The sequence below is a fragment of the Candida theae genome (assembly GCF_024610275.1).
Source record: "Candida theae strain CBS 12239 chromosome Unknown scaffold22, whole genome shotgun sequence".
NCBI classification, from domain to species: domain Eukaryota; kingdom Fungi; phylum Ascomycota; class Pichiomycetes; order Serinales; family Debaryomycetaceae; genus Lodderomyces; species Lodderomyces theae.
This window is the reverse complement of record NW_026261494.1, coordinates 218,363-244,931: the sequence shown is the minus strand read 5'-3', so window position 1 is coordinate 244,931 and position 26,569 is coordinate 218,363. Positions and strand designations below refer to the sequence as shown.

At 40.2% G+C, this 26,569-nt stretch overlaps 14 protein-coding genes across 14 annotated transcripts; 6 read left to right on the top strand and 8 right to left on the bottom strand. All coding sequences in view use genetic code 12, as the record gives it.

The window, feature by feature from the left end:
• Positions 1-109: 109 nt before the first annotated feature.
• Positions 110-853, top strand: KGF57_005245 (rRNA-processing protein; the record flags this gene model as incomplete). The annotated part of the gene is made up of 1 exon (XM_051754841.1): positions 110-853. The coding sequence occupies one exon, from the start codon at positions 110-112 to the stop codon at positions 851-853; it is 744 nt and encodes a 247-aa protein (XP_051606357.1).
• Positions 854-855: 2 nt separating this feature from the next.
• On the bottom strand, positions 856-1,719 carry KTI12 (Kti12p; the record flags this gene model as incomplete). Its single annotated transcript, XM_051754840.1, has 1 exon — positions 856-1,719. One exon carries the CDS (start codon positions 1,717-1,719, stop codon positions 856-858), a length of 864 nt encoding a protein of 287 aa, XP_051606356.1.
• Positions 1,720-1,865: 146 nt separating this feature from the next.
• MTG1 (putative GTPase) lies at positions 1,866-2,978 on the top strand (the record flags this gene model as incomplete). The annotated part of the gene is made up of 1 exon (XM_051754839.1): positions 1,866-2,978. The coding sequence occupies one exon, from the start codon at positions 1,866-1,868 to the stop codon at positions 2,976-2,978; it is 1,113 nt and encodes a 370-aa protein (XP_051606355.1).
• A 4-nt stretch (positions 2,979-2,982) lies between these two features.
• On the bottom strand, positions 2,983-4,767 carry YKU80 (ATP-dependent DNA helicase; the record flags this gene model as incomplete). The annotated part of the gene is made up of 1 exon (XM_051754838.1): positions 2,983-4,767. The coding sequence occupies one exon, from the start codon at positions 4,765-4,767 to the stop codon at positions 2,983-2,985; it is 1,785 nt and encodes a 594-aa protein (XP_051606354.1).
• Positions 4,768-4,946: 179 nt separating this feature from the next.
• On the bottom strand, positions 4,947-6,791 carry KGF57_005241 (uncharacterized protein; the record flags this gene model as incomplete). The annotated part of the gene is made up of 1 exon (XM_051754837.1): positions 4,947-6,791. The coding sequence occupies one exon, from the start codon at positions 6,789-6,791 to the stop codon at positions 4,947-4,949; it is 1,845 nt and encodes a 614-aa protein (XP_051606353.1).
• A 174-nt stretch (positions 6,792-6,965) lies between these two features.
• On the top strand, positions 6,966-8,702 carry KGF57_005240 (uncharacterized protein; the record flags this gene model as incomplete). Its single annotated transcript, XM_051754836.1, has 1 exon — positions 6,966-8,702. One exon carries the CDS (start codon positions 6,966-6,968, stop codon positions 8,700-8,702), a length of 1,737 nt encoding a protein of 578 aa, XP_051606352.1.
• Positions 8,703-8,894: 192 nt separating this feature from the next.
• Positions 8,895-10,241, top strand: NCS2 (Ncs2p; the record flags this gene model as incomplete). The annotated part of the gene is made up of 1 exon (XM_051754835.1): positions 8,895-10,241. One exon carries the CDS (start codon positions 8,895-8,897, stop codon positions 10,239-10,241), a length of 1,347 nt encoding a protein of 448 aa, XP_051606351.1.
• A 162-nt stretch (positions 10,242-10,403) lies between these two features.
• KGF57_005238 (uncharacterized protein) lies at positions 10,404-11,279 on the top strand (the record flags this gene model as incomplete). Its single annotated transcript, XM_051754834.1, has 1 exon — positions 10,404-11,279. The coding sequence occupies one exon, from the start codon at positions 10,404-10,406 to the stop codon at positions 11,277-11,279; it is 876 nt and encodes a 291-aa protein (XP_051606350.1).
• Positions 11,280-11,304: 25 nt separating this feature from the next.
• Positions 11,305-14,073, bottom strand: HXT5 (Hxt5p; the record flags this gene model as incomplete). Its single annotated transcript, XM_051754832.1, has 3 exons — positions 11,305-11,307; positions 11,390-12,200; positions 12,410-14,073. 3 exons carry the CDS (start codon positions 14,071-14,073, stop codon positions 11,305-11,307), a joined length of 2,478 nt encoding a protein of 825 aa, XP_051606349.1.
• A 1,034-nt stretch (positions 14,074-15,107) lies between these two features.
• Positions 15,108-16,370, bottom strand: KGF57_005236 (uncharacterized protein; the record flags this gene model as incomplete). The annotated part of the gene is made up of 2 exons (XM_051754831.1): positions 15,108-15,878; positions 16,092-16,370. 2 exons carry the CDS (start codon positions 16,368-16,370, stop codon positions 15,108-15,110), a joined length of 1,050 nt encoding a protein of 349 aa, XP_051606348.1.
• Positions 16,371-16,867: 497 nt separating this feature from the next.
• On the top strand, positions 16,868-18,777 carry NOT4 (CCR4-NOT core ubiquitin-protein ligase subunit; the record flags this gene model as incomplete). Its single annotated transcript, XM_051754830.1, has 2 exons — positions 16,868-16,926; positions 16,989-18,777. 2 exons carry the CDS (start codon positions 16,868-16,870, stop codon positions 18,775-18,777), a joined length of 1,848 nt encoding a protein of 615 aa, XP_051606347.1.
• A 222-nt stretch (positions 18,778-18,999) lies between these two features.
• KGF57_005234 (uncharacterized protein) lies at positions 19,000-19,500 on the bottom strand (the record flags this gene model as incomplete). The annotated part of the gene is made up of 1 exon (XM_051754829.1): positions 19,000-19,500. The coding sequence occupies one exon, from the start codon at positions 19,498-19,500 to the stop codon at positions 19,000-19,002; it is 501 nt and encodes a 166-aa protein (XP_051606346.1).
• Positions 19,501-20,374: 874 nt separating this feature from the next.
• On the bottom strand, positions 20,375-23,356 carry KGF57_005233 (isoleucine--tRNA ligase; the record flags this gene model as incomplete). Its single annotated transcript, XM_051754828.1, has 1 exon — positions 20,375-23,356. One exon carries the CDS (start codon positions 23,354-23,356, stop codon positions 20,375-20,377), a length of 2,982 nt encoding a protein of 993 aa, XP_051606345.1.
• A 390-nt stretch (positions 23,357-23,746) lies between these two features.
• CIT1 (citrate (Si)-synthase) lies at positions 23,747-25,153 on the bottom strand (the record flags this gene model as incomplete). The annotated part of the gene is made up of 1 exon (XM_051754827.1): positions 23,747-25,153. One exon carries the CDS (start codon positions 25,151-25,153, stop codon positions 23,747-23,749), a length of 1,407 nt encoding a protein of 468 aa, XP_051606344.1.
• Positions 25,154-26,569: the final 1,416 nt, after the last annotated feature.

Genomic DNA, 26,569 nt, shown 5'->3' with positions numbered 1-26,569 from the left:
AGGAAGAAACGAAAAAAAAAAAAATATTCATGCGCACACATTTGAGCTCATCTTAACTCATCAGAAAGCAGCAGCACCACCACCAGCACACATATACACACGCTACATTATGGCTAAATTAGTCCACAACGTACAGAAAAAGCAGCATAGGGAGAGGTCTCAGAAGTCAAGTAGGGCCAGATATGGTTTGCTTGAAAAGAAGAAAGACTATAGGCTAAGAGCCGCGGATTATCACAAGAAGCAGGCCGCACTCAAAGCATTGAAGGAGAAAGCAAAGTCCCACAATCCGGATGAGTATTACCATGCCATGACAAAGAAAAGGACAGATGACAAGGGGATACTCATATCTGATAGAGACAATGCAGTTTTGAGTGTTGATCAAGCGAAGCTTTTGAAAACGCAAGATATCAATTACATACGAACCATGCGTTTGCACGAGTCAAACAGAATCAAGCGTCTTCAAGATGGAAAACTTTTTGATGGATCTGGAAAACATACCGTATTTGTCGATTCAAGCCAACACCAGGAATCGTTTAAGCCCGAGGAGTATTTCAACACAGACGAATCATTAGTTGAGAACAGACAAAACAGACTTCGATTAGATCAGTTGCATGCAAATTCGGGGTTGGTGAATCTGCCGACTTTTGATATGAATGAGAAGGACAAGTTGGACGAGAAAAAGCTCAAGCTGTTCAAGCAACTTCAGAGGGCCATAGCAAAGGAGAAGGATTTGCGTCAGGTGGAAGATATAATGAGTAGGAATATAGAAAAGATGAAGAAAGGGGACAAGAAGAAAATGGTGGATTCCAATGGCAAAACCTACTTCAAATGGAAGACTCAAAGAAAAAGATAACCTTATTCGTCATTATTTAGCGTTCTATTTATGTATTCTACAAATAAAGGCACTATTCGATCAATTTCAATAGTTCTCATTCGGTTGAGACTAATAAAGGACCTTCTAATTCTTTGGAGCTGGGCAGTGCTAACAGTGCCCATCGGAATCTCGATAGTATAATCATTGATGACTACAGCACCACTTGCAAGTTGTTGCTGTTGGATTACCTGAGAAACAACGTCGTGCGTTTTGCGATCCAACTCTTGAAGAAACGAGTTGTTTGAAGTTGCCTGAATAGTTGTAGCTGCATTAGGGGTTGGTGCATTTTTGAGGACTAACGCATTCCATATATCATCAATGGGTAACTTTTCCTCAGGATGGCCAGATAAAACCTCGAATAGTGGAGAGTCCCATCTGGTGTTACTGTTTGGTTCTTCATACCTCATCAGCAACTGTTTCATCAAGTCGAGGTTCCACTGCTTCTCCTTTGGAAGTTGCTGGTTCCATTCAAGACATTGTTCAATAGGAGCGGTCACCTGGATTACACAATGAGGTGTGGCCATTCCCTTCGACTCGCAATACAACTGATAACGGAATCCTTTGATGTATGCCATTGAATCGAGAATCACGATTGTGGTTTTGGAAATGTCCCTTTTAACGGCTGAGATTTGAGACCCTCTGGCTAATTTCTCTTTGTTGGAGTCTTCATAAGTATCATGCTCGATACCCAATGTCTCGTCAGAATGGTAGGCAATGGAATAATTATGTCCAGGCTCCCGGGTTTTCTTTGCAGAGCTTATCCTCTTCTCTAATTCATCTTTAAGGTCGTTGGCCCATGCACTTTTCCCTGAGCACGGGAGGCCAGTAAAAATGACTAACGGCATTGGATGATGAGCTTGTGATGGATCGAAAAATTGCAAGCAAAAAAAAAAAAAAAAAAATTCTCCACAGATTTTCACTTTTTTTGGCAACTCCGTTTCCTCCCTCCCCTCCCCCCAGACAACTTAAATGACTAGTTAAAACCACAAAGATGACAAAGTTTGTTCCTAGAAACACATTCCCAAGCTATAATATACCGCTATCCAATTTCAAGGGTCACCACCAAAAAGCTTTGTCTAAAGTGGGACATTTAGCTCCACAGTTGGATCTAATATTGGAGGTACGAGATTGCAGGGCGCCCTTAGCCACTACAAATGTGTTATTCGACAGACTATTATCAACAAAGCGCAAACTCATCCTATATAGTAAAAAGGATTTATCAGTATTGAAACCCGATTTACTCAGCAAATGGCACAGCTCAAAGAACGAGGAGTTTATGTTTGTTGATTGCCGCCATCGGGGAGACTGCAAGAAAATTATCAACAAGATGACTCAAATCTATAACAAGTTGGAAACGAAACCCCCATTGGGTCTAAGATCCATGATTATTGGTATGCCAAATGTTGGAAAGTCAACTTTGGTAAATACTATGCGTCAAGTGGGACTAGGACGGGAGAATAAAGATTCAGTTTCTTCCAAGGTAAGAAAAGTGGCCAAAACGGGAGGACAACCTGGAGTTACGCGATCAACTAGTGAGATCATCAGACTTGCTCGGGACCCAGACATAATGGTTTATGATACTCCTGGTATATTTTTGCCGACTGTAAAGAGTCCCGAGACCATGCTCACATTGGGATTGGTGGGTTGCATCCACGACTCATATATCGATCCGGTAGTTTTAGCGGACTATTTGCTATTTTTATTGAACTTGCAAGACAGTCTGGGAAAATTCTACAGAGACTACATGCTGCATCCAACTAATGATATTTATGAATTGATGTATAATATTTGCAAACAAAGAAACACCTTGAAGCCAGATGGAGGTTTTGATGAGTTAGGCGCCGCAACTCACTGGGTGAATCTTTGGAAGCAGGGAAAGACCAAAAAGTATCGCGCATTGTTTGACCTCGAGGCTATCAAGGAGGCCAGTGAACAGAACATCAGAGATATTCTCAATGCAGAAAGAAAACGAGTCGGATTGTCCAAAGTTCATGAACGAATAGTAGACAGTTTTGGAGATGACGGGTCTTCGACTACACCCCATAGGAAAAGATCGGCTAAGGATCGAGAAGCAGATATGCGAAACAGATTGTTTAAGCTTTAGACGACTATGCACCTAAAATGTCGTCTATTTCAAAATATTCGTCAAATTGATCGTTTCGATCAGAACCAAACACAGAATCTGTTTTCCTCTTCTTGCGACTTGGTTTAGCCTGCACCGCGAAGTTGATGTCAAATACCAGTTTCAACTTGGCCTCAGTCTCGAATGCTTTTTCGAAACCTTCAACATATAGAGCTTTCTCGTTGACGTCAAATATATTACCAAGATTGAGCAATGTATGCTTTTCGTCACTCGTTAAAAATTTCTCAATGAATTGGTCTTGATTAACAAAATTAGACAATGTGCCCTCTGTGCGTAGTGATTTGTAGAGAAGTTTTTGAACATAGTAGTTGAACCGTTTTGAAGCAGGACTTGCTGGTAGGAGCATATTTTCTAACGAAGTGCTCAAATTCTCTTCCGAAGTAAACGGCTTGGACTCTAGAAGGCCAACTTTCAAATTATTCAAGCTATCTGATTGAGTTGTGTCATTTCCCAACTTCTTACTATCAACAAACTTCTCCATTACAGAATCAAGACCACTTTCCTCAGGTTGTTTGAATTCCGGAAATTTGCCAATCTTTTCATCTTCCTTCATGGCCAATCGATGAAGAATGAGAGCATGCCCCCATTTTTCCCCAACCTTCAATTTCTGAGCAAGCGCACAGCATATTTGGGCTTCGGAAGTCTCCTTCTGAACATAACGCACAATAGCTGCAAACCTAAGTTCAGTTAATGCTTGGACAAACGAATTGAAGGCGACTTCGTTCTCGGGAGCAGACCTGGAACTAGGAACAACATAAGAAGGCTCATCCGTTAAATACGTAATGGGTAATTTTCTCGTCTCAATGAAGCCTATAATATTTATCCCAGGGACCGTTTCCAAAGTAGCAGCTTCCTCCAACTCCGGTAACAACGCAACAACATTTCTTTGTGAATACTTAAAGCCGTATGTGTACTCAGAATCTCTAATGTATTGTTTATCCTCATTTGCGTCGCTATCGTCATTGTTGTATTTTCTTGTGTCAAAAATTTCGTCTGCAATATCTGAATTTGCCTTGATATAGTACTTGGTTTGCTTTTTCACACGAGTAATACCTTCCGAATTTGAATCTTGCACGTATTCATGACCATGTGCTTGAGTTTGTACCTTGATCCCTGGATATACTTGCACGTCAAGCTGTATATCATCGCTTATTGCACCTCCTTGGATAAGTGCAAGCGAGCAATCGGTCAGGCAACGAGGACCAATTAACTTCAAAGGCGGACCTTTGGCAGCAAGTTCATCGAAAGAAAATACACTGAACCTCCCGTCGAAAGTTTCGGCAAAGTTCTCAAAGTGTTTCTTCGATTCTCCATTTCCTTCGTTTCCTAAAAGCAACAAATTCGTGGCAACGTTGCAGCTCTCGGAAATGTTTCGCAACTTGTCAACGTCCACATTGCTCTCTTCAATTGAACATGCTCCATTTGTGAGGACCCAAATACTTCTAACAAATTTATTTGCAATTTGATTCTGCAAAGCATTCGCAAGTGCATCGAGTATGCTGTACTCCGAGCTTGTGTCCGAGGCTACACTGTGTGCCCTCACCAGCGCCTCGTAAAATTGTTTGACTTTCGAAAGGGTGACCGGCGTATTGGAGTAAAGGAATTGAACATCGCCTGGTGTATATATGGCAAACGCGTACCGATCCAGTTTACGATTTTTCAACAATTGTTTAATCAATAAGCTCATCGAGAACTTCAACGCCATTTGGAAATCTGTTTCTCCCTGGTTGGGAACCAGTTTTGTGTCCATTGACTTGGATGCATCTATGACAATAGTTGTGTACTCCTTGTTTGACATGGGCAATGACGGCGTCGCAATCGTTAAAAAAGGTGGAGGGAATGTTTCATCTCGCGCGTTCAAAGGATTTGTTTTCATCAGTTTTGCATAAACATCCTTTCTATGTGAATACGTCTATATATATATATTATCTATCTAGTCAAACTCCACTGTCTTATTGTACCGTCCAAACCCGAACTAGAAAATTGCCCCGTTTGTTTTTCGTTGTCGTAATCCACCCAAACTAAGCTTGTAACACCAGAAGCATGCGCAAGGGGAAATTTAACAACCTTGGAAGGTTTCTCAACCGAATACAACAATATTCCACAATCGAGCCCTCCACTTAACAAATATTTCGAGTCCGGTGACCATTGTGCATCGTATGCCTTGCTAGTATGGAAGGCCCACCTCGTTGAGACAACGGTCCCGTCATTTTTGAACAAGGTGTATTTACCAGCCGAGTCAGCTACGGCAAAATATTCACCATCTGGAGAAACCCTGATCAATGTGGGTGGCGTCCTCAACGTGGGAAATTGTTGCGACGTAATGGATAGTTTGGAGTCTTTGTCAACTTCAATACCAACCAAAGTATTTTTTGAAGCATTGGTAACCAATAGTTGAGAGCTTGATAATGGTGCCACATTTGTGCTTGAGAATTCAAACTTGATTGTGGACTGTAATTTTAAGTCTTTGCTGAACAACTGCAACTCAGATTCAAAAAGAACAACGATGCTGTCATCCACGTTACTCAATTGTTTTGGTTGCGATGGCAATTTTGTTGAAGCTTGTACCTTACCGTCCTGCCAACACTTCAATTCGTCGTCCCATCCAACGGAATATAGAGTCCCACGACTAACCAACAAATCGGCCACATAATTACTATGCTCTGTGCCCTTTCCTCCTTGTCTAGAAGGATTCGGTTTGAAGCCATTGGGCTCTACTTCAGTCTTGAACAACTTCCCGTCGGAGCTCCCGCTGTATAACTCTGGTTGTGCAAAAGCCAACTTGGTGATGGGTGCTTGATTACCCTGAACAACTTGGACTATGTCGCCATTTTTAAAGTACGTCAAGTCGCCACCGTAACTCAAAGCGATCACATAATCTTTAGTCACTGCCAAACCAACAAGTTGTTGAAAGATTGTGGGCTTTTCGGCCACTTTGTAAGTCAAAACTAAACCCCCTTCAACACTCCAAGTCTTGACTGATCCATCAGCAGATGCTGTCACAAACGACTCCGAGTCAGGTGTCCAGGCAACGGCAAATATCCCTCCATCATGGCCATTTTCAATCTTTTTGATAAGCTCACCGGTTCTACCTTGGTAAATACATATAGCCCTATCAGAACCAGCCGAGACTATGTATTGTCCATCGGGGCTGAACTTAACGTCACGTATTGCGTTAGTATGATTTCCTCGTAAACTCTTATCAAACTTGAAAGGTGGGCCCTGGTAGAAAACCATTGCAAAATCGTCCCCTACAGTAGCAGCTCTGTATGGCCTCTGGGGTTTAATGTCGACTGCATTAATAGTACTGCTATGACCCTGAATATCACCAATGGAATTACCAGTATCCCAAGAAAATGCGTGCCCAAATTTTTCCTTTCCTTGGCCAACAGCAATAAGACGTGCATTATCAGCGTCCCATGCAATTGACCGAATTGGACCTGACATAACCTGAAATTCACTCTTTATAATTGGTTGCTCAAAGACTTCGTCACCCTTTTTGGGTGCCGCATCCCATATTTTGATCTGGCCAGACTCGTCACCCGAGGCAACATAGAAGCCAGAAGGAGAGAACTTCACTGCGGTGGTTGGATGTATATGTTTGGTGAACACAACAATGGGGGAATTCGAATTGAAATCAACTGGACGAATAATAACGGATTTACCATTGACGTAGGCCAACCTATCATTCACCGCGTCATATGCAATATGAGCGGCTTGACCCCTCTGCGTGGAGGGCTGAGGAGGAGCAAGGGCAATTGGTTTAATAGACATTGTGATTTATTGCTGTGGGGGGTCTACAATAATACTGGCGTTTATGTCTGATTGTGATTGGGCGAACGGTTGGTTCAAAGAAAGAAAAGAAAAAAAAATAAAAATAAAAAAAAAAAAATATTCCTCACCGTCACGGACGCAACCTTTATAGTCAATTCTTTTTCACCTCCAGCAATGATTAGGATTGTTACATCTAAACCGATCTCCTTGACGGGTTTGAGATGTCTTTCGACAACATCGTTAAGATTGAGCCCAAAGGATGTTGGAAAACCCCCACGTTTACCTGAAGTAAGGGCCGAGCCATTGGTACCAACTCCCCCTAGCATCACTCCAATTGAAACCAAAGTGGTTCCACCTCCACCACCTCCTCCCACGGTGAAGAAGGCTAAGAAGTTTTCATTATTTGGCTTCCTTTTCAAGACATCCCTATTAGCATTAGTTGTGTACGGAGGAACAATGTACCTTGCTACTAAGAACGACGACGTCATGGACTTTGTTGTGGATCACGAGATCCCATTCCATGAGGAGACAATTGACTTTATTGAAAACGGCTCTTACGAGGATTTGGAGGAACTCTGGTACACGATCAAAGGTAAATTTACAGATGTCAAGTTGCCATCAAAAAATGACATTGAGCAATTTACAAGTGATTTGGAACACAAAGGTGGAGACTTTATAAAAGAAACGAAAAAGAAGATAACTGGGGCTGTTCACGAAAGGAAAGGAACCGAATTGACTCCTGTCGAACAATTACAAAAACCAGTTGAGGTGGAGAGCGTAACAAGAGACGTTGCTAGATTGCCTTTGATTGAGCTTAAATCCGACATCGACAGCTCAGTTGACAAATCTGTCAAGAAAACTATATCCTTATTGAATGATTTGATTCAATCAATTGATGCTAGCTCATTAGCTCAAACAAATTCAAGTCTCGTAAAGTCAATTGATTCCAGTGTCAATCAATTGGCCACCAAATTGAATGTATTGACTAGAGAATTTGATAGCGAATTACAAAATAAGTTGAAAGTTTCACAAACGGAACTTTTTTCGTCATTCACCAAAAAGGAATTGGAATTGACGGAAAACTTGATCGACCAATTTAACCAGGAAAAAGCTCAATTAGAAAAGAGATTGAACCAGAGATTGGAGCATGAAATCCAAGCAGCAAAGGAAGCAATCAGCCAAGCAGCAAACAATGCCGTTTCCATGGTGAGAATTGAGCAGACAAAAAATTTTGAAGCTTTAGTCACAGAGAGAATTAATGAAGAGAGAAACGGTAGATTGGCAAACTTGGAGAAGTTGAATGACAAGGTTAACGAGTTGGAAAAGTTTGCCGAGAGTTTTGAACGCCAAATTTCCAATAACCATAAAAGAAGCTTGATACAGCTGTCAGTTAATAAATTGAAGTTGTTGTTGTTGACTCCACCCGAAGCCTCAGACACGCCCAAAAGCATTGAACCCTATGTCAAGACTTTGAAAGAGATTTCAACCGATGATGAAGTCTTGAATTTGGTTTTAAAGGACTTGGACGTATTGCTTGCAAAGGAATCGACGCACTCTTTATTAACAAATGCTCAATTATTGACTCGATGGGAACAGTTGGAGCCTGAGTTGAGGTCAAGCTCGTTGTTGCCACCAAATGCAGGATTGTTGGGACATTTGTCGTCATTGATCTTTTCAAAACTTTTGTTGCCTGTTAAAGGAGTGAAGGAAGATGGTAAAGACATCGAGTCCGTGATTGGAAGAGTTGAGTCTAGCTTGGCAAGAGGACAATTGGACATTGCAGTGGAGGAGGCAACAAACTTGAAAGGATGGAGTAGAAGATTGGCAAACGATTGGGTCTTACAAGCACGTAAAAGACTCGAAGTTGAGTTCTTACTCAGTTTGATTGAAACTGAGTCCAGACTTTTGTAAATGAGAGTAGTATGTACCACTAGGTGTAGATGCAAATATATTCCCTAAGATTATATCCCCTTGTTGTATGTGTAGTAGTAACTCTGTGCGGCGTCAGATGAGATGCAAATATGGAAAAAAATAAAAAAAAAGAAAAGAAAAAGAAGGAATGTTAAATCAAGCTCCGTTTTATCATCTTCCTTGTGGATAAGAATGAGTGCTATCGAATATATATCTACGACGGATGTCAGCTGTCAGAGGTGTAAAGAAGAGACTGCTATTTTGAAAGCAAGAAGTGAGTTTCATTGCAAGCAATGTTATTTGCGCCTTGTACGTGGGAAACAAAGAAAGCAGATGTCAGCGGAGAAATACAAGATCAACTACAAGAAATCAACTTCGGGTCAGTTAGAGAAGGTATTAGTAGCATTTTCAGGAGGTGTATCGTCACTAGTGCTACTCGATGTTTTGGGAAATTTACTATTGGAGCAACAACAAACACATAAAGGGTTACAAGGGTTTGAAATTGTCGTTGTTAATTTGGATGAGAAGGAGTTGAATTCGTTAAATAAGGATGTTGTGGATGTTCTACCGGAGATTTTATCAAGATTTGAGCCAGTCAAAATCTCATTCAAGAAAGTATCCATGAACTCTTATGTGGACCCAAATAGCTTGAATGAAATTCACATTGAAAATGATTTCAGCTCATTCGCAAGTCCCTTGGAAGCACGACCATATACTCTTATTGAGTTGTTGAGTATGTGTCCTAACAAATCATCGGCGGAGGACTTGCTAAGTATCGTGTTTGAAAAATTACTTTTGCAAGCTGCATATGAAGAAGGATGCGGGACTATAGTGCTCGGTCATTCAATGACTAGAATTGCTAATGAAGTTATAGCCCTCACTGTTAAAGGCAGAGGCTCTTCTATACACAAGCTAATATCGAATAGATCTCACAGCTATAAGGGCAAGGATATTGACATCATATACCCTTTGCGTGATCTATTGTTTGCAGAGATTGAAGAATATGCTCGACTTGCGGACTTGAAAAAGTATGAGCTTCATTCACAAGTAGTTAAATCGAGGGTATCGAAAAACTTGACTATACGAGATTTGGTGAGTAATTATTTCTCCAACTTGGATGCAACGGGGTATTCATCTACGGCATCAACAGTTATGAAAATTGGCCAAAAATTGGGCTCCCCAGAAACAGAATCAGTAACAACATGTAAGTTATGTGGAGTAGATATATATCTGGATCCTAAAAGTTGGCTAAAGACAATCACTGTGAATGATCCAGCACCAGTCCAAACAGAGGAAGAAAAAAGCTATTTAAAAGAGTATTTATCGAGCGTGGAACATGACATGAATGATGCTCCCAGCGGGGCAAAAATTGAACTTTGTTACGGATGTATCACCACATTAAATGGTGTACAAGGGCATAAGGGATTCATATGGCCCATTGAGCCCAGCATAAATTTGGAAAGAGAAGATGTTTCAAGTATAGACAAGAAGAGACAGATATTGGACGAGTTTGTATTGACCGATACTGAGGACGATTAGATGTGTTACTATAGTTGTGATGGGTGTGTTTGTATAGTTTGTAGTTTATAAAAGAACTTACTGCATTGCAATATTTTGTCTTCTCATCAGTTTTTTTTTGTCTTTTTCTTGGGTCCAAGTTGCAACAGAACAACAATCCCCACATACCCAACTGACCCAAGAATGTTCTTACTGGACTTGTCACCACATGGGATCCATCATCTCTGGTCGGACGAGAGTATTTCTACTCCAATCAGCTCGTCACGATACACTACCACCGCAAACAACAATTCTGAAACCAAAAAACAATACAACAAGTTGTTTGCACCACCGTTGTCTTCATACACCGCTGCTTTTCCTGGACCAGACCCGTTCCAATTGGAGCAGTTGCAAATATTACGATCTGATAAGCCACAGCCGTCTATAGACGACCTAACTTTGTTGATAAGAGTGAAGGAGGAGCGATTGATGAGGATCAGAAATACTGGGTATTCAACAATCAGACCAATTGGAATCGGACGAACGATGGAGGAGATAGATTACGCTCAGAGAGGGTATACTGCTATTGAAGACAGTGCTATAAATAATAACGTAGCTGCTGAGAATTCCAATGAGGAGGAAATGAGCACAATGCCGTTGAATGTTGGCGAACAAGAAGAAGTTGATCTTGATGCTGAAATATTAGACGCAGATGCACTTCAATCCGATGAAGAAGAAGAGGAGGAGGAGGAGGAGGAAGATGATGATGATGACGAGGAAGATGGTGATCAGAGTATCCCGGCTCAACACTACATCCCAAGAGATCAAGGATATGTCTTAGACGACGATGGATTCATGGCGGCCGAAGTCGAGTATCAAGATGACCATAGCTTGAACTCGGAGTCAAGTACCCACATTTTGATGAGCAGTGCTATTACTGCTAGCGTTTTGCCTACTCGTGCAACTGGTAACCAAACATCAGCTACCAATCCTACCACAGCTCCATCTTTCCAAACTATAGAGGAACAACATTTTGATGACGAGAATGAGTACTCAGAACAGGACATGGTTGTTGATTAAGTTGAGCTTACGGTTTTTATACTATCTACTTTAGCATCTTGTAAATGTATGGCCGGAACCATCCATTTCCCACAAGAACAACGCGATCCTTTCCAACTGTAGCCCCCAACTTTTGAACTGCATTTCGGACACTGGAATTTACCTTCGATTTCCGACTTTTCTAGCTCTGTCTTCATCCAATCTACTGGCTCCGTAAAGAAATAGTGAGAACAAGTTTTGCTTGCTGGTTGCACTGAAACTATTCTCCGTGAGTTGGGAGCAGTTTTAATGAATTGTGCTTGTCGAGAATCAGATGTGGGCACCTGATGGTCTTCTATGTTGGAGCTATGTGCAAGTACTTGTCTGCATCGTTTACAACGTAGGTCATACGGCAGTGGTGTTGTGCTGGAGTCTGTTGCAATCGAATTCATCGTAATCTCTCGCAAATTCTCACCAGTAGGATCTTGTTGCAACGAAAGGTTTCTCAAGTAGTTCCTGTATTGTGTATTTTGTCCGTCAACTGTGAAGTTCATTGACTCGTATATCTTGATTTGTTCAAGAAAGGCTGGATTGGGTCCTGCATCCGGGCATTTTCTCTTTACTGCATGCAACGCTTGATCAATATTCAACTTGTAATGCTTCATCAAGTACACCATAACAATGGCTACTGAACGAGATACACCTTGCGCACAATGAACAAGAATTTTGCCTTTGTCTTGCGTTGCCTCTTGAATGAACTTGTCACATTCATCAAAGTATGGTATCAAGTTGGTTGTTTCTTGATCTGTTACCTCAATTTGTTTATGATGATAGTGTTGAGTATACGTCTCATCAATGGCTCCCGGTAGGATCGATAAAATGTGTGTTATTCCGTACTCTTTCTCGAGATCCACCTTGTCGTTGATGGGGTCTATCGATGAGAGGTAAATCCCTCCTAGTATTCTTTCAACCAGCATGTATCGAGGACAGTAGTACAATACGATGAGCATCTTTGCGGAAAGTTCAGAAAAAAAAAAAAAATAAAAAAAAAAAAAAAAAAAATTTATCAACAGTAATTACACAAAAAAAAATCGTAACCAAATAATCTTAACTCAACACGACTATAAACCACCAATGAATTAAACTTGAGGCAACTTCAACCTCATTCTCACTTAAAACTCCAAAATCTCTTCAACCCTTCCAAATTTTCCCTAGCCAATGCAAATGACGATTTTTCAAAAATCTCATCAATTTCTTCCAAGGTCTTTCCCTTAGTTTCTGGCATAAACAAGACTTGGTAAAAGAATCCCAAAAACGCAATACCTCCGTAGAATCCAATGGTCAAACCAGTATATGTAAGTGCTTCTTTCATTCTGTTGAAGTTGTAAGTGACTGTGAATGACCACAAGTACAATAATGCTGAACATAAAGTGACACCTTGCGATCTAGTTCCAAGACTAAACGATTCTGAGGGAACAACCCACGTCAAGCATGCATATGAACCAAAGAATCCCATGTATAGTATGAGACCTGTCAAGTAGACACCCTCTGCTGCTTGCAAATTGGTATCAATAGGAATCAAGTAACCCACACCCACCAAAACCAACCCGATAAAGAATCCAATCAAGTTGTAACCCCATATTCTTCTTCCGAATTTATCCATGTACAAAATAGCTGGGATGGTTCCAATAAGTAATGAACCACCACCAACCAAGGACATAAACACAGCATTCTTGTCCGAGAATCCAATCTGTTTCATCAAATCTGAAAGGTAATACATAACGGCATTGATACCAGTCAATTGCCCTAATGTAATCATAATCAACCCATAGATCAAAGCACGTCTGTTTCTTGGCACTGTGAACAATTCAACCCAAGCCTTGTACTTTTTCGTTGTCAAACGTATTTCTCTTTCGTGTTCGGCCGCTTGAATCATTTGCAAAAATTCAATCTTGCTTCTCTTATCATCAATATCCCTCAATCTTGCAAACACATTGAATGCTTCTCCGAATTTACCCTTCTTGGCAAGGAAACGAGGCGATTCAGGTAAAAAAATCAAACCAATTAACAAAATCGTTGAGAACACCAATGACGATCCCAACATGTATCGCCATCCAGCATGGGTTGAAATGAAAATTGCCGCAATTGCATAACCCAACACTTCACCAAATGCAATGAAAAACTGATACGCGCTGACCAAAACCCCTCTTTTGTCACTGGGGACAGATTCGGCAATGTAGACATTGACACCACCACCTTCGATACCAACACCTAATCCCAAAATGAATCTACCTGCGTACAACACGTTGGTTGAGTTTTTGTTGAAAAATGATGACCCAACTTGGTGTGGGATTGGAGTAGCAGCACACATGATTGCACCAATGGTGTATAGAATGCATGACGCTGTGATTGCATTTTTTCTACTGAATTTCTGCAACGGTGGCAATAATAAAGAGCCAGCAACAGCCCCAAGAGGCATCAACGCTGAAACCAATGAGTTTTGATCACCAGTAAGATGCAACTGCGAGTTTAAGCCTAGTTGAGCACCACTAATTATAGATTGGTCAACACCACTCAAAACACCAGCAAATGAAGCAAACCCACCCAACAAGTGGACCATGTGATGTTTGTTTTTGAAATTGACAGGTATTTCAAACCTCTTTAAGTTGTTCCAAAACCCACTAGTTTGTTTTTCAGCATCACCGAGTTGTCTGTATTTTTCAAACTCTTCATCAACGTTGATATTGGCGCCCTGTTCTAGCGAACCTTCGTCATATTCCACTTGAACTTTTTCTTGATGTGAATCGATAGCCTTTTCAATGATTGAGCTAGACATAGTTGGAAAAGTGTAGTGGTATGTAATGTATTGTCTCGGCATGAACAGAAAGATGGAGGATTTGCATGGCTTTATATACCACGAAGGATCGTTAATGGAAGCGTGGCGGAGAAAGAGCATACGACGCGTACAAAACCCCAGCCATCTCCACTAATGAATGTTATGAGCAATAAGTGGAAACAATGTGGTTGCTGCAGTGTTTGTTATTGTGATCTCATGGCTACAAAGTGAGTAACAATTGTAATCGGATTATCTCCTCCGAATAATTGTCTCCGAAGGCGACGCCTTGAGTTTGTTTCTTTTTTTTTTTTTTTTTTTATGCACCGTCTAATTAAACTTAATGACTTTAGCATTAATCAAGGCAAAGATGTTCTCTACACATTCAGTAATGCCCTTTGTGTTGTAATTGCAGATGTACGTTTGGTGGGGTATAACAATAGAAGGTTAGGTTAATTTGGAGGAAAAATTTTTCCTGGATTGTTCTATTGTTGGGGGATACGCGCTTACGAGATGATTTTGGTGGGGGAGGGGGGGGGGCTGGAGTTATTCCTTCTGTTTTATTAGCTAAAGTCAGATAGAGAGACTATACTCGGTGGATGCTTACAGGTAATCATACCGTCTCCGTGACCACCAACAACTGCTCCTGCTGTACTTACTCTTTCCTCCACTGGTGTGTGTAGGACAATAGAGTTTTGGGGATTTTTGTTATTGTGTTCGGATTAACTTATGGTTAATCGTGCGAGAAATGTTCCGTGCATGATACTATGGAGTCAGGACACAAAGCTATCTCATACAATTACATCATACGTTCTTAGCATCTCAAGCACTTCCTTGGGGGGGAAAGAGAGATTTTGTATACGTGTGCAGACGCCTTACTTATTGTCTCAAAGAATAGAGATTTGTTGGGTACAATCTACCTTTTTAGTGCTTCTTCATATGCAGCGGGGTAACTTTATCACTCAACTCGAGTATGCATTGGTTATGGAGTTGATATTTTTAGATAGTTACAAGGCACGCCGTTTATACCAAGTAGGCTAGAAATCATTTATTGTTATTTTTTCCGGATTACCAAGAGCCTCAAACTTGATCTTGAACTCCTCACTTAAATGTTCCTTTAATCTCACCATTGAATTTGCAAACGTTTTGCTACAAATTGAACATTTCAAAGGAGTCGACTTGATTATATCTTCCAACACCGCAACTGATCGTGTGTGTTTCACAAACTCGGGTTGATCATCGTCCTGCAGACTAGTAGAAGATGCTTCAGACCCGGAATCAAAACCATTGTCATAACGATTGTTCAATCGATTATAAGCTTCATTATACAAGGGATTCAACAGTTCAAAGTTGACAAAAAACTCAGTGGTGAATGAATTGTAGTGCTTTTTATTCTTCAATCTCGGAGAATGGAAATCTTGTGTCATTACGTGAATGTGCAAATTGTTTAGTGATGGGATCGAGTGAACTCCGGCTTTGATAAATTTATTCCTCAATTCTTGGATTTCAGCAGCTTCTGCGATCCCTAACTTTGCTGCCAAGTTGTTTGCAATCAAATCTTTGGCCTTTTCAACGTATTCTCCAACCATATCATACAACTCTTCCCCCGTATGCTCCTTGTAGTTTGTGTTGAAAACATCCAATGGGTGTTTGTGCGTTACATCAGGGTGGCGAGGTATTACAAGTAAGTGACGTATGGATTTGGGGTACATATCCTTGATTATAACTACATTCTCATCCTGGAATAGAACCGAGTCAAACTTCTTTGGTTGGTCAATGATTTTTTGAAACGCATTAGCAAAACTCATCTTCAATTAGTGGCCATACGGCGCTACATGATGGAAAATTTTATGATGCGATTAAATGATTGGTTTTTATATACACATTTACAGATGCATGCAGATTGAGCCGAGTACAAGAAACTTTTACGTCTTTCTCTTTCTTGGAGAAGTAGTCCCGTTACTTTTTGCGATTTTTGGTTCATCAATCAAAGCTGCAGTGTCAACTCCATTGCTTTCAACTACGCTTTGCTTCCCCGTCACTTCTTCTCCCTTTTTAGCATTCAACTCCTCATTATCTTTCAATTTGACTTGTTGGAGTTCATTTATGAACCAAACAACTGTTCCATAAAGCAATACTGCAATGACAAGTAAATTTACAAAATGTATTGATTTTGTCAAATATATCAATGTAGCAAGTGATGCAAGCAATAGAATGAAGGAGGCATGAGTTGCCTTGATCAAAGCTGGTGTAGTTCCTGGTGTGAAAATAGATTCCCACAATTCAACAATAAACGCCATGGGTAAGGAGATGGATACGTATATTCTAAATGATATAAAGTGGAGTAGTGTAGAAGATGTTGGTTGTCGCGATTGTTCTCAGTGAAAGAATTGGAAATTTTTTCATACGCCCATAGAAGCTTTGGATAAGAAGTAATCTGTAACCATGTCAGCAGATACAGAGATAAGATATAACACATTGCAGAATGGCACATGATCTATACACTACCAACAACTGGCTCATCCTGTTTCCTCTTGAGTATATGCTTGTTAATGAAGTCGTGTAAATTTGTTCATCAAATGTGGTAGCGTTGTTGATTGGTAGCGGTGGTTTTTTTGTGAAAAAGGTGGATGACAAGTTTTTTCTTTATTTTCTTTTTTTTATTTTTTTTTTGCCTCTTAGCGGCTGGCAAACGTAAATCAATCAAATAACACCCTTGTAAAATATACATTGATAAACTAGACTAAACCATCAAACTATATTACTCATCACACTACTATAAGCCCACTACAGACAGATGACAGCAATGATAGTACCAGACGATTCATTTATTAGCGATGACGAAGAGGAATATTGGTATGTAAAAATACACCACGATCTTAGAGGCGCACACAGCTTACTAACCTAATGATATCTAGTCCATTATGTGTTGAAGAGATGGATATTTCAGACAAGAACTTCAAACCATGTCCGTGTGGATACCAGATATGTCAGTTTTGTTACAACAATATTAGACTGAACCCGGAATTGAATGGACGATGCCCTGGTTGTAGGAGATTGTATGACGACGAGAGTGTTGAATACAAGACGATTAGTCCGGAAGAGTACAAGATCCAACAAGCAAAGAAGGAAAAGAGGGAACGTGAAAAGAAGCAGCGTGAAAAGGAAAAGAAGGAACTGGATATGGCCAACAAAAAACACTTGTCAGGATTGAGAGTGGTGCAAAAAAATTTGGTATATGTTACTGGGTTGAATCCACCTTGTAGCCCAGATGAATTGCATTCAGTTTTAAGGTCAGACAAGTATTTTGGCCAATATGGAAAGATCAACAAAATTGTCATCAATAAAAAGAACCCCAACCCTCTGAATTCGTCCACTCATCACCATCAAAATCCTGGATTGGTTGTATACGTCACATTTGCCAAAAAGGAAGATGCGTTGAACTGTATAACTGAGCTTGACGGATCTTTGTGTGATGGAAGAGTATTGAGAGCAGCACATGGTACCACAAAGTATTGTTCATCATACTTGCGTGGTCATCCATGTCCAAATCCAAATTGTATGTTTTTGCATGAACCTGGAGAAGAAGCAGACTCATTCACTAGAAAGGACTTGTCAACACAACAAGGTATAAAGATGGGTATGACGTCTAGAGCACATACCACATCATTTGGAGAAGATACTTATATTCCTAATCATCAGCTCAGCCAAATGACCGATGAGGATTTACAACAATACCAACATCAACATCAACAACAACAACAACAACATGGCCATCAAGGTAGCCACCATGTGTCCAATCAACATTTCCATAACGACTTGAGCAAGGAGCATTTACCTGTCACTGCCCATTGGGCCAATGCTAATGGACAAGTTTCTGGACAAAGCTCACCAAGTGTCAACAACAATGTCCCCTTGGCTAACGCAGCTGCATTTCCAACATTGGGTGAGATTGCTCGCGAGAAGCAACAGCAACAGCAACAGCAGCGCAGGGAGCCCAAATCGAGGGTCTCAAGTACAAAATTATCCAAAATCAACAGCTCTACACCAGTTGATGATGTTGATTTGAATGATGATTCGGTTATTCCATTCATTGAACTGATTGTAGCCGAAGTCAAATCGTTGGATGAAATCAAAAATGTCAAATTCAAGTCGTTTGGCGACGCGGATAAACCGTTGCCATTATTTGCATTTGGGGGAGGTTTTACTGACTCGACTACCACCAAGCCAGAAGATGAAAAGGTATTGGCGCGTCAAGTTATAGAAAAGTATTTATTGAGGCCAGTTAAAAACTATCATTTGGCATATCCTAACCATCCAATCATGCAACAACAAGCATTATTACAACGCCAACAGCAGCAACAACAACAACAACAACAGTCACAACCACAGCAACAAGGTACTTCCGGTATGCTGTACACTCAATTGCAAGACAAGACTGTCGATCAGCACTTGTTGGCTCGTCAATTGCAACAGCAACAGTTACAGCAATTACAACAACAACAACAACAACAACAGCAGCAGCAGCAGTTGAATCAGTTGAACATGGTCAAAACTGGTGATCGTGTCAATACTTCGACCCCACCACCTCCTGGATTGTTTGCAGGTAGAACACCAACCACGCAAAACGATGTTCCCTTGGTTGGTGCTGGTGCTCCGCAACGCACTTCGTCGCAGTTGTTGACGCAATTAATGAGCAAGAAATGATCCATATATATATATATATACGTATATATAATGATGTTAATGTATTAATACACCACATACTCGAAAATAGACAAAATTTATCCATGTGTAAATGTAGTCGTACGTATTTATGCTATACTTGGTTGCTATTTATAACATTATACAACATTAAATCTATAGAAGGGTACAAGCCCCATTTATCTATATTTGCATCCAAGACATTTGGAACAAATGTAACCGCAGCTACTTTTTAGCAACCTTTTCCTTCTTGACCCTTTTCAGATTAGGTTTCGGCTTCACATTCTTCTTCAACTCATATATTCGAGGATCCAACAACCGCCACTGATGCTTAGGATTCAACCCTTCATGACTATGAATAATCTTCCCTGCCTCTTTCGCATTCTCAGTGATCTCCTTTCTCGCGATACTCAATCTCGGCACTTGAGTCGCCAACTCATCAAAGCGGATTTCATCCTCAATACTCCTTATCTTCTCACTAATGAGTCTGAGCTTAGTTTCCGTTTGTCGTATAGTCTCCCCAGGTAAGCTGGGTTTATGTGTCAATTGCTGAGTTTCGAAATATGATTTGCAAACGTTGTATTCGTAAACTAATTCGTCGAGTTTGGTGAGCACGTAAAAGGGTGTTTGTTGATCAGAAGAGAATTCGGATTCGAGAGAGCGGTATTGGTTTATTAGTGAGTCTTTGCGTTCCAAGTATGCGTTGAGTTTTCTTTGTGATGACATGTTTGGGGAAACGAGTGGGAAAAGTGGGGAGGGGGGAAGGACGTGTTTGAAGAGATGATCGGATGATGGTATGTATAACTTATATCTCCGTATGTCTTTGTGTGTGTGAATGATTTCGAGTGCTTGTCCTATGTTCGACTGGAAAAGCAAGGCGTCTGGATAGTTAACCGAAATGTATTGTGTGGTTAGTGAAGTGTATAAAGTTGAGAATCTTGTTAAACAGTACAATGCAAGTTTCAGAGGGTGTGTAATGTGTATATTTTGTGTTTGAGGTTTGTTTGATGTTTTGAGTTTCAGATTTGAAATCTTGTGACAATCAGGACTCACTCTATTGTTTACGAGAAAAAAGAGACAACAAAAAATCAAGAACTTGCCATTATCGATAGCTCCAAACAACACTAAAGCCTGTGTCTAGTATCACCCGATAGGGAGGCGTTTGCAACATATAATACTGAACTTAGGGTGACATCCATTATAAGCGCAAGTGTAGAGGATGAATTTTACAAATTGCTGCAATTTTATCAACAAAATTTGCAACAATTCTTCAAATAAAAATTTGGACAAATTTTAAGCAAAACCGATACACATCTTTCAAAAGCACAGTTATAATTGTTTTTAAGACCAATTTCTGCAAAGCCGGCTCTTTCGGTCGACACTAATGGTGACTCAGTGACTTTTGGACAGCTTGTTGTGAAATCATCTTTGAATAGGCGGTCTTCCTTCCCTCATCTTTCTCTCTCTCTCTCTCTCTATTTTTTTTAGTACGGATGTATGTACTTGAATTGAATATTTTGTACATGTGTGCTGTTCAATCCAATTCATCTCTTCTGATTTACCAATCTATTTCTATATACATACGGTTGAATGGTGTGCTTTATGGACTACTACTTACAACAGTACTGCACTTACCACACAACGAGTCGGGTTCAGGTGCAGTATACTTCCAACAACGTCCACATTTGTGATCATTTGAATGTCTGATGACAACACCGACTTTGTCTCCTCCATTGATGTCCAAAATTTGTCCCTTCTCCAGTTCAACAGCGTTGCGATCAACAAGTTTTGCTTTAGATACCAAGAACAAATCGTCAAGGTACAATTGATTTGACTTGATGAATTCAAACAACGGCGATGACAAATCGTTTGTCTCTGGATCAAACAAGAGAATCTCCAACTCCAACTTATTTTTGAAAAAATCGTCATTCTTCAAAACTTCAATCCCCTTGTAAATCTCATCTCTCAATTTGAAAAAGCTGTTGAGTCGAGATTCCAACTCCTGGTTCAAATACGAGTCAGGTAGGGCAAACATCTCTGAAGATCCTTTAAATGGTGAATCACAAACACTTTTGTTGATTTTAACATACTCATCCCACACTTCCTGCACCGTCAATGGTTGAATTGGTGCCAAGATCCCCACATACGTCTTCAAAATATCATTCAACACAGTCTGGATCGCTCTCCGTCTAATTGAATTGGGACCATCTGTGTATAAACAATCTTTCGAAACGTCAAAATAAACAGCACTCAAGACAGAATTGACATGAGCATTAACTGAACTCACAACACGTGAAAAGTTAAATGACTCGTAATATCCAGCACAGTTCACTTGCAATTGACGCAACGTATGCAAAATGTACTTGTCTAAATCACTCAATTGTGAATAAGGCACTGGCGTATTGTCAAAATCGTACAAGTTCCCCAATAAATACTTGAATGTAACACGATACTTCTTTCCGACTTCACTAACTCGAGTCAATACTTCTGGATGGAACCCAACATCCTGCTGATAATTGGATGAAGCAGCCCATAATCTCAATCCATCAGTACCAAGGATCGGCGTCCATGGTTTTTTACACCCTTCAATGGCTTCGAGTGGTGAGAAAATGTTGCCCTTGCTCTTGGCCATTTTTTGTCCTTGAGCATCAGTAATGAATCCATGTGTAATTACAGTCTTGTACGGGGCCATTGATTGGAAAGTTTGGCCCTCGTTACCTGAATAGATTACCTTGTTGAGCAAGGAAGATTGGAACCACCCACGATGTTGATCACTACCTTCAAGATACACGTCGGCTAATGGCTGCATCGTAGTGTCGTTGCACTCCTTGATATCATCACGTAACGATGTCCACGAGGTTCCGGAATCGAACCAAACATCCATTGTATCTTGCCCCTTGTAGTATTTACCACCATCCATATCTAAAGGCAACCACCTACCAATATCGTCCTCTTTCACAAACCATTCATCCGTACCAAACTCATCAATTTTGCTGATGATGTGGTTAATCACATTCATGTCCATCACCGGCTTGTCTGTACTTGTATCGTACACAATTGGCAATGGCACACCCCAAGATCTTTGTCGGGAAATACACCACTCATCTCTATTCTCAATAAACGAGGTCAATCTGTTGTATCCACTGGCAGGGTGAAACTCCACCTTGTTTAATGCTTCCAAAGCAAATGGCTTAATCTTGTCGACATTTACAAACCATTGTGGAGTTGCACGTTGTATAACGGGAGTTTGTGATCGCCAATCATATGGATACGAATGTATGAAATTCTTGTTGACATGGAAAATCATATCATGTTGTTTCAAAAGGTCGACACAGAGCATATTAGATCTTATTTCATTCACTTTTAAAGGACCCAATTTTTGGAACCCCGGCGGAAGTGCCTCAACAATGTATTTCCCTTTGTTATCAACGCAGGATGAGTCAATGTTGATCCCATTTTGTTTAGCAACAAGGTAGTCTTCACGCCCATGGGCCGGAGCACCATGGACTAGACCCGTACCTGCTGTTCCAACAACATGATCACCATGTATAACCGGCTTTTGTAAGTTATCTGCAGCAGCTGGGTTTATATAATGCAAGCCAATCAATTCACCTCCGGGAATGTCAATGTCGATACTTGTGTACTCGGGATCTAATTTGAGCACCTCTTGTATTAAAGGCTTGGCGACTACAAGTACCTCATCTTCTTTTGCAATCAACGTGTATGTCAAGTTTTTATTCACGCAGATGGTTTTATTAGCAGGAATCGTCCATGGAGTACTTGTCCAAATCAACAATTTAACACGATCAGTGTGCAACAGCGACAAATGTCCGCTCTTGTCCAATATCCGCCTCAATTTACCATCTTCATCAATAATGGGGAACTTCACGTATATCGCCACTGATTTGTGTTTATCGTTATACTCCAATTCAGCTTCAGCCAATGCGGTTTGCGTTTCACATCCATACCACACCGGTTTCAATTGCTGGCTCAATAATCCATTCTCGACCAATTTGCTAAAAACTTGCAACTGCCTACTTTCAAACTCATGATCCATTGTGATGTACGGCTGGTTGAAGTCCGTCATTATGCCCAAATCCATAAACTGTTTGCGTTGATTATCAATCATCGTCATGGCATAATTTCGACACGCCCTTCGAACCTCAACTGGACTCTTGGAATTTACACCACTTAGACTGTGCTCCACTTTCAATTCAATTGGTAACCCATGACAATCCCATCCAGGTTGGTACCGGATTAGTTTATCTTTATGTATCAATTGGTATCGATTTATGATATCCTTGCAGATTTTATTCAAAGCGTGACCAACGTGCAATGTACCGTTCGCATATGGTGGCCCGTCATGAAGAGTGAAAGGCTTGTGGTTGGCTTTGTTTTGCTGTTGCCAGTGGTAAATGTCAACACCAGTTCTTTTGATAAGTTTGTCTCGAGCTTCACCGCGTGGTATTTTGGGACTGAACTGGGTTTGGGGTAGTTGTACTGTCTTTGAATAGTTGGGCCTGTTCAAATGAGCCGCAAATGTGGTGAGACATCGTGTTTGAGGGAGTGTAAATAGTAGCATTGCAGATGTATAACACAGTGATGGAGTTTGGTTTTGAAAATTTTCTGTTGCAAATAATCCTACGCAGAAAATGGCGACACCCATTGAAATTTGTTTTTTGACTTTGCCTAGAGTTACACATGGAAACAAAGCAACGCCAAAGAGAAGACAGAGAGAGTTACTCAACAAATCTACTTGATACTCTATTCACATCACCATTTGTTAAAATAAAAAATACATTCATTGCCTTTGTAAAAGCTTTGCAGGGAGGGATTTTATATACAAACCTTTTATTTTCTACGATTCTAGTGCCCCCCCTTCTCTCTCCTTCTCTCTCCTTCTCTCTCCTTCCTTCTCCCTTCTCTCTCCTTCCCTCTCCCTTCTCTCTCCCTTCTGTTAGTTGTCTCTGATTTAGTTGTTTGATTTGATATTCTTAACCAATTCAATGTACTTCTCAGTTGAGAATGACTTAGGGCGTTCAATTGGCATACCAACACCTCTGTCCAAAATCAATTGTGGCAATACACCAAATGCTCTAGCAACACCAAACAAGACAGTGTAGAAGGATTCTTCAGTCAATCCATAGTATTGCAACAAGACACCAGAGTGGGAATCGACATTTGGCCATGGGTTCTTGGTCTTACCTTGCTTGGTCAATACACCTGGAGCAACTTCGTAAATGTTTGAAACCAACTTGAACAATTCATAGTCTGGCATGTGTTTCAAAGCAAATTCTCTTTGAGCAGTGTATCTTGGATCAGTCTTTCTCAAGACAGCGTGACCATAACCAGGAACAACTCTACCAGCATTCAAGGTTTCCCACAAGTATTTCTCAATATTTTCCTTGGAGTAGTCACCCTTCAATTCCTCCTTCATCTTGAACAACCATTCCAAAACTTCTTGGTTGGCTCTTCCATGCAATGGACCAGCCAAACCATTCAAACCAGCAGCCAAAGACAACATTGGTGAGGACAAAGCTGAACCAACCAAGTGGGTAGTGTGGGCAGAAACGTTACCACCTTCGTGATCAGAGTGGATAGACAAGTACAATCTCATCAATTCCAAAAATTCTGGGTTTTCGTAACCCAACAAATGAGCAAAATTGGCACCGTAATCCAATTTACCATCAATTTGGGCTGGCAATTTACCATCCTTAAAGACATTTCTGTAAATCTTGGCAGCAATAACTGGCAATTTAGCCAACAATGAGATGGAGTCTTCATAAGTGTATTTCCAGTAATCCTTCTTGTTGACACCCTTGGCGTAAGCTTTAGCAAATTCAGATTCCGATTCCAAAGCAGTAACAGCAATGGAGAATTGGGCCATTGGGTGCAAGTGAGCTGGAGATCTGTCAATCAAGTCTTCAACGTGTTTTGGCAAGTCTGATCTAGCAGCCAACTCTTCTGAAAAAGCCTTGGTTTGGGCCTCAGTTGGAACTTCACCAGTCAACAACAACCAAAACAAAGCTTCTGGCAAAGGCTCACTTCCACCTGGAGCCTTTGGCAATTCCTTTTGAATGTCTGGGATAGTTCTACCTCTAAAACGGATACCTTCAATTGGGTCCAAAACCGAACCTTCCCAAACCAAACCCTTGATACCTCTCATACCACCATAGGCTTGTTCCAAAAGAACTTCACCAATAACGGTTTTACCGTATTCCTTCTTCAATTGTTTAACTTCTTCAGCCTTTTCGGGAATCAACTCATCCAATCTTTGCTTCAAAGTAGGTTCAGCAGATGCATAACTTCTAACTGATTGTCTGACGGCAGTTTGAGCCAATTTTGATGAACGTTGGAAAGTTCTTAATGAGGAAGACATTGTCAATGAATAGATTGTTATATAGAGTAAGAAATGTTTGAAAAAGAAAAAAACAACAACAACAAAGTAAACCTTGAATATAAGAAAAGAAGTAGAAATTGGGAAAAAATATATGAAATTTTTTTATTTTGGGAAATTAAAGAGAATTTGGCAATGTATTTAAATTGAATCAAGAAGAAGAAGAAGAAGAAGAAAAGTTTTTGAACAAAGAGAGACAAAAGACAAAAGACAAAAGACAAAAGAAATATTAAATGTCGCAAGTTGAAATGGAAAATGTGTGTCTGCGTGTGCTTTTTTTATATTTTTATTTGTGTCTGCATTCAGCAGAGACACACAGACACAGATAGAGAGACATTTTGTCCTTAATTTGTGTGTGTGTGTATCCTTCGGTATTAATAACCGCACACTATGCACCCTGTTGCAGAGATATATAATGCCGAAATCAATTTGTTTTTTATTTTTTTTTGTTTTTATTCAAATTTGAATTGAACCGAGGAAACTACTACAGTAGTCACAAACAGAAAAATCACATCCACCCACAACACACACACTCAGATTAGGATTCTGTCTTAGGAGAACTATTCCTACTTCTGCCGGTCTTGATGTGTTAGTACACTAGCGTATCTAAGCTTGACTCTTTTATGCTAAAGCAAAGCCCTAATTCCCAATCTTTCATCATTATCTGTTGTACTATCATTAACCAATAAAATTACGTTGTTAACTCTCAGTGTTACACAAAGTTGCTTCAATTTTATTTTCAAGACCAGTACACACGACCCCTTCTTTTAACAGAATTCCAATTTCATCAATTCTGATCTACGAAATCACCTGCTGCTAATAAGATTCCCCTCCCCCCCGGATAGATTGATCTTCGTGTAATTTGGTGTCACTGTTTTTACCCTTGAATCGTTGTCTCTATTAAAAACAACACCACTTTCTCTATACGTTACGTGTAAGTACCCATAAGTCCGTTTGTATTATTGTGGTTGAAAAATCAAGAGTCGTGAAATTCTTAAACCATGGATCATGCTTTTTATTTTTTTTATTTTTTTTTTTTTTTTTAATTTTTTCTTTGACTTTTTTTTTTATTTGACGACATTTCTCAAAGCTTAAATTTTCATTTTCCACCAAAAAGTGTGTAATATGAGGCTTTTCGAAAGAGTGTAGGAGAAACATTGTATCAAGAGTGTAACTACCGTGGCCGTGTTGCTTGGATATTGCTTGAGAAAAGAATTGATTTGTTATGTTTAGGAGCTGTTGCAGTTTGTATGTTTTCAAGTCGAAATGTAGTTGGACCAATCGGAGTGCGCGAAATAAAATGTCGCAGTACTTGTTTCTTTTTAGTTTTTTATGTATATATATTTTCCCCGGATTTTCGACATTTCTTGTGAAAGAAGGAGACAAAATTTGTAACTT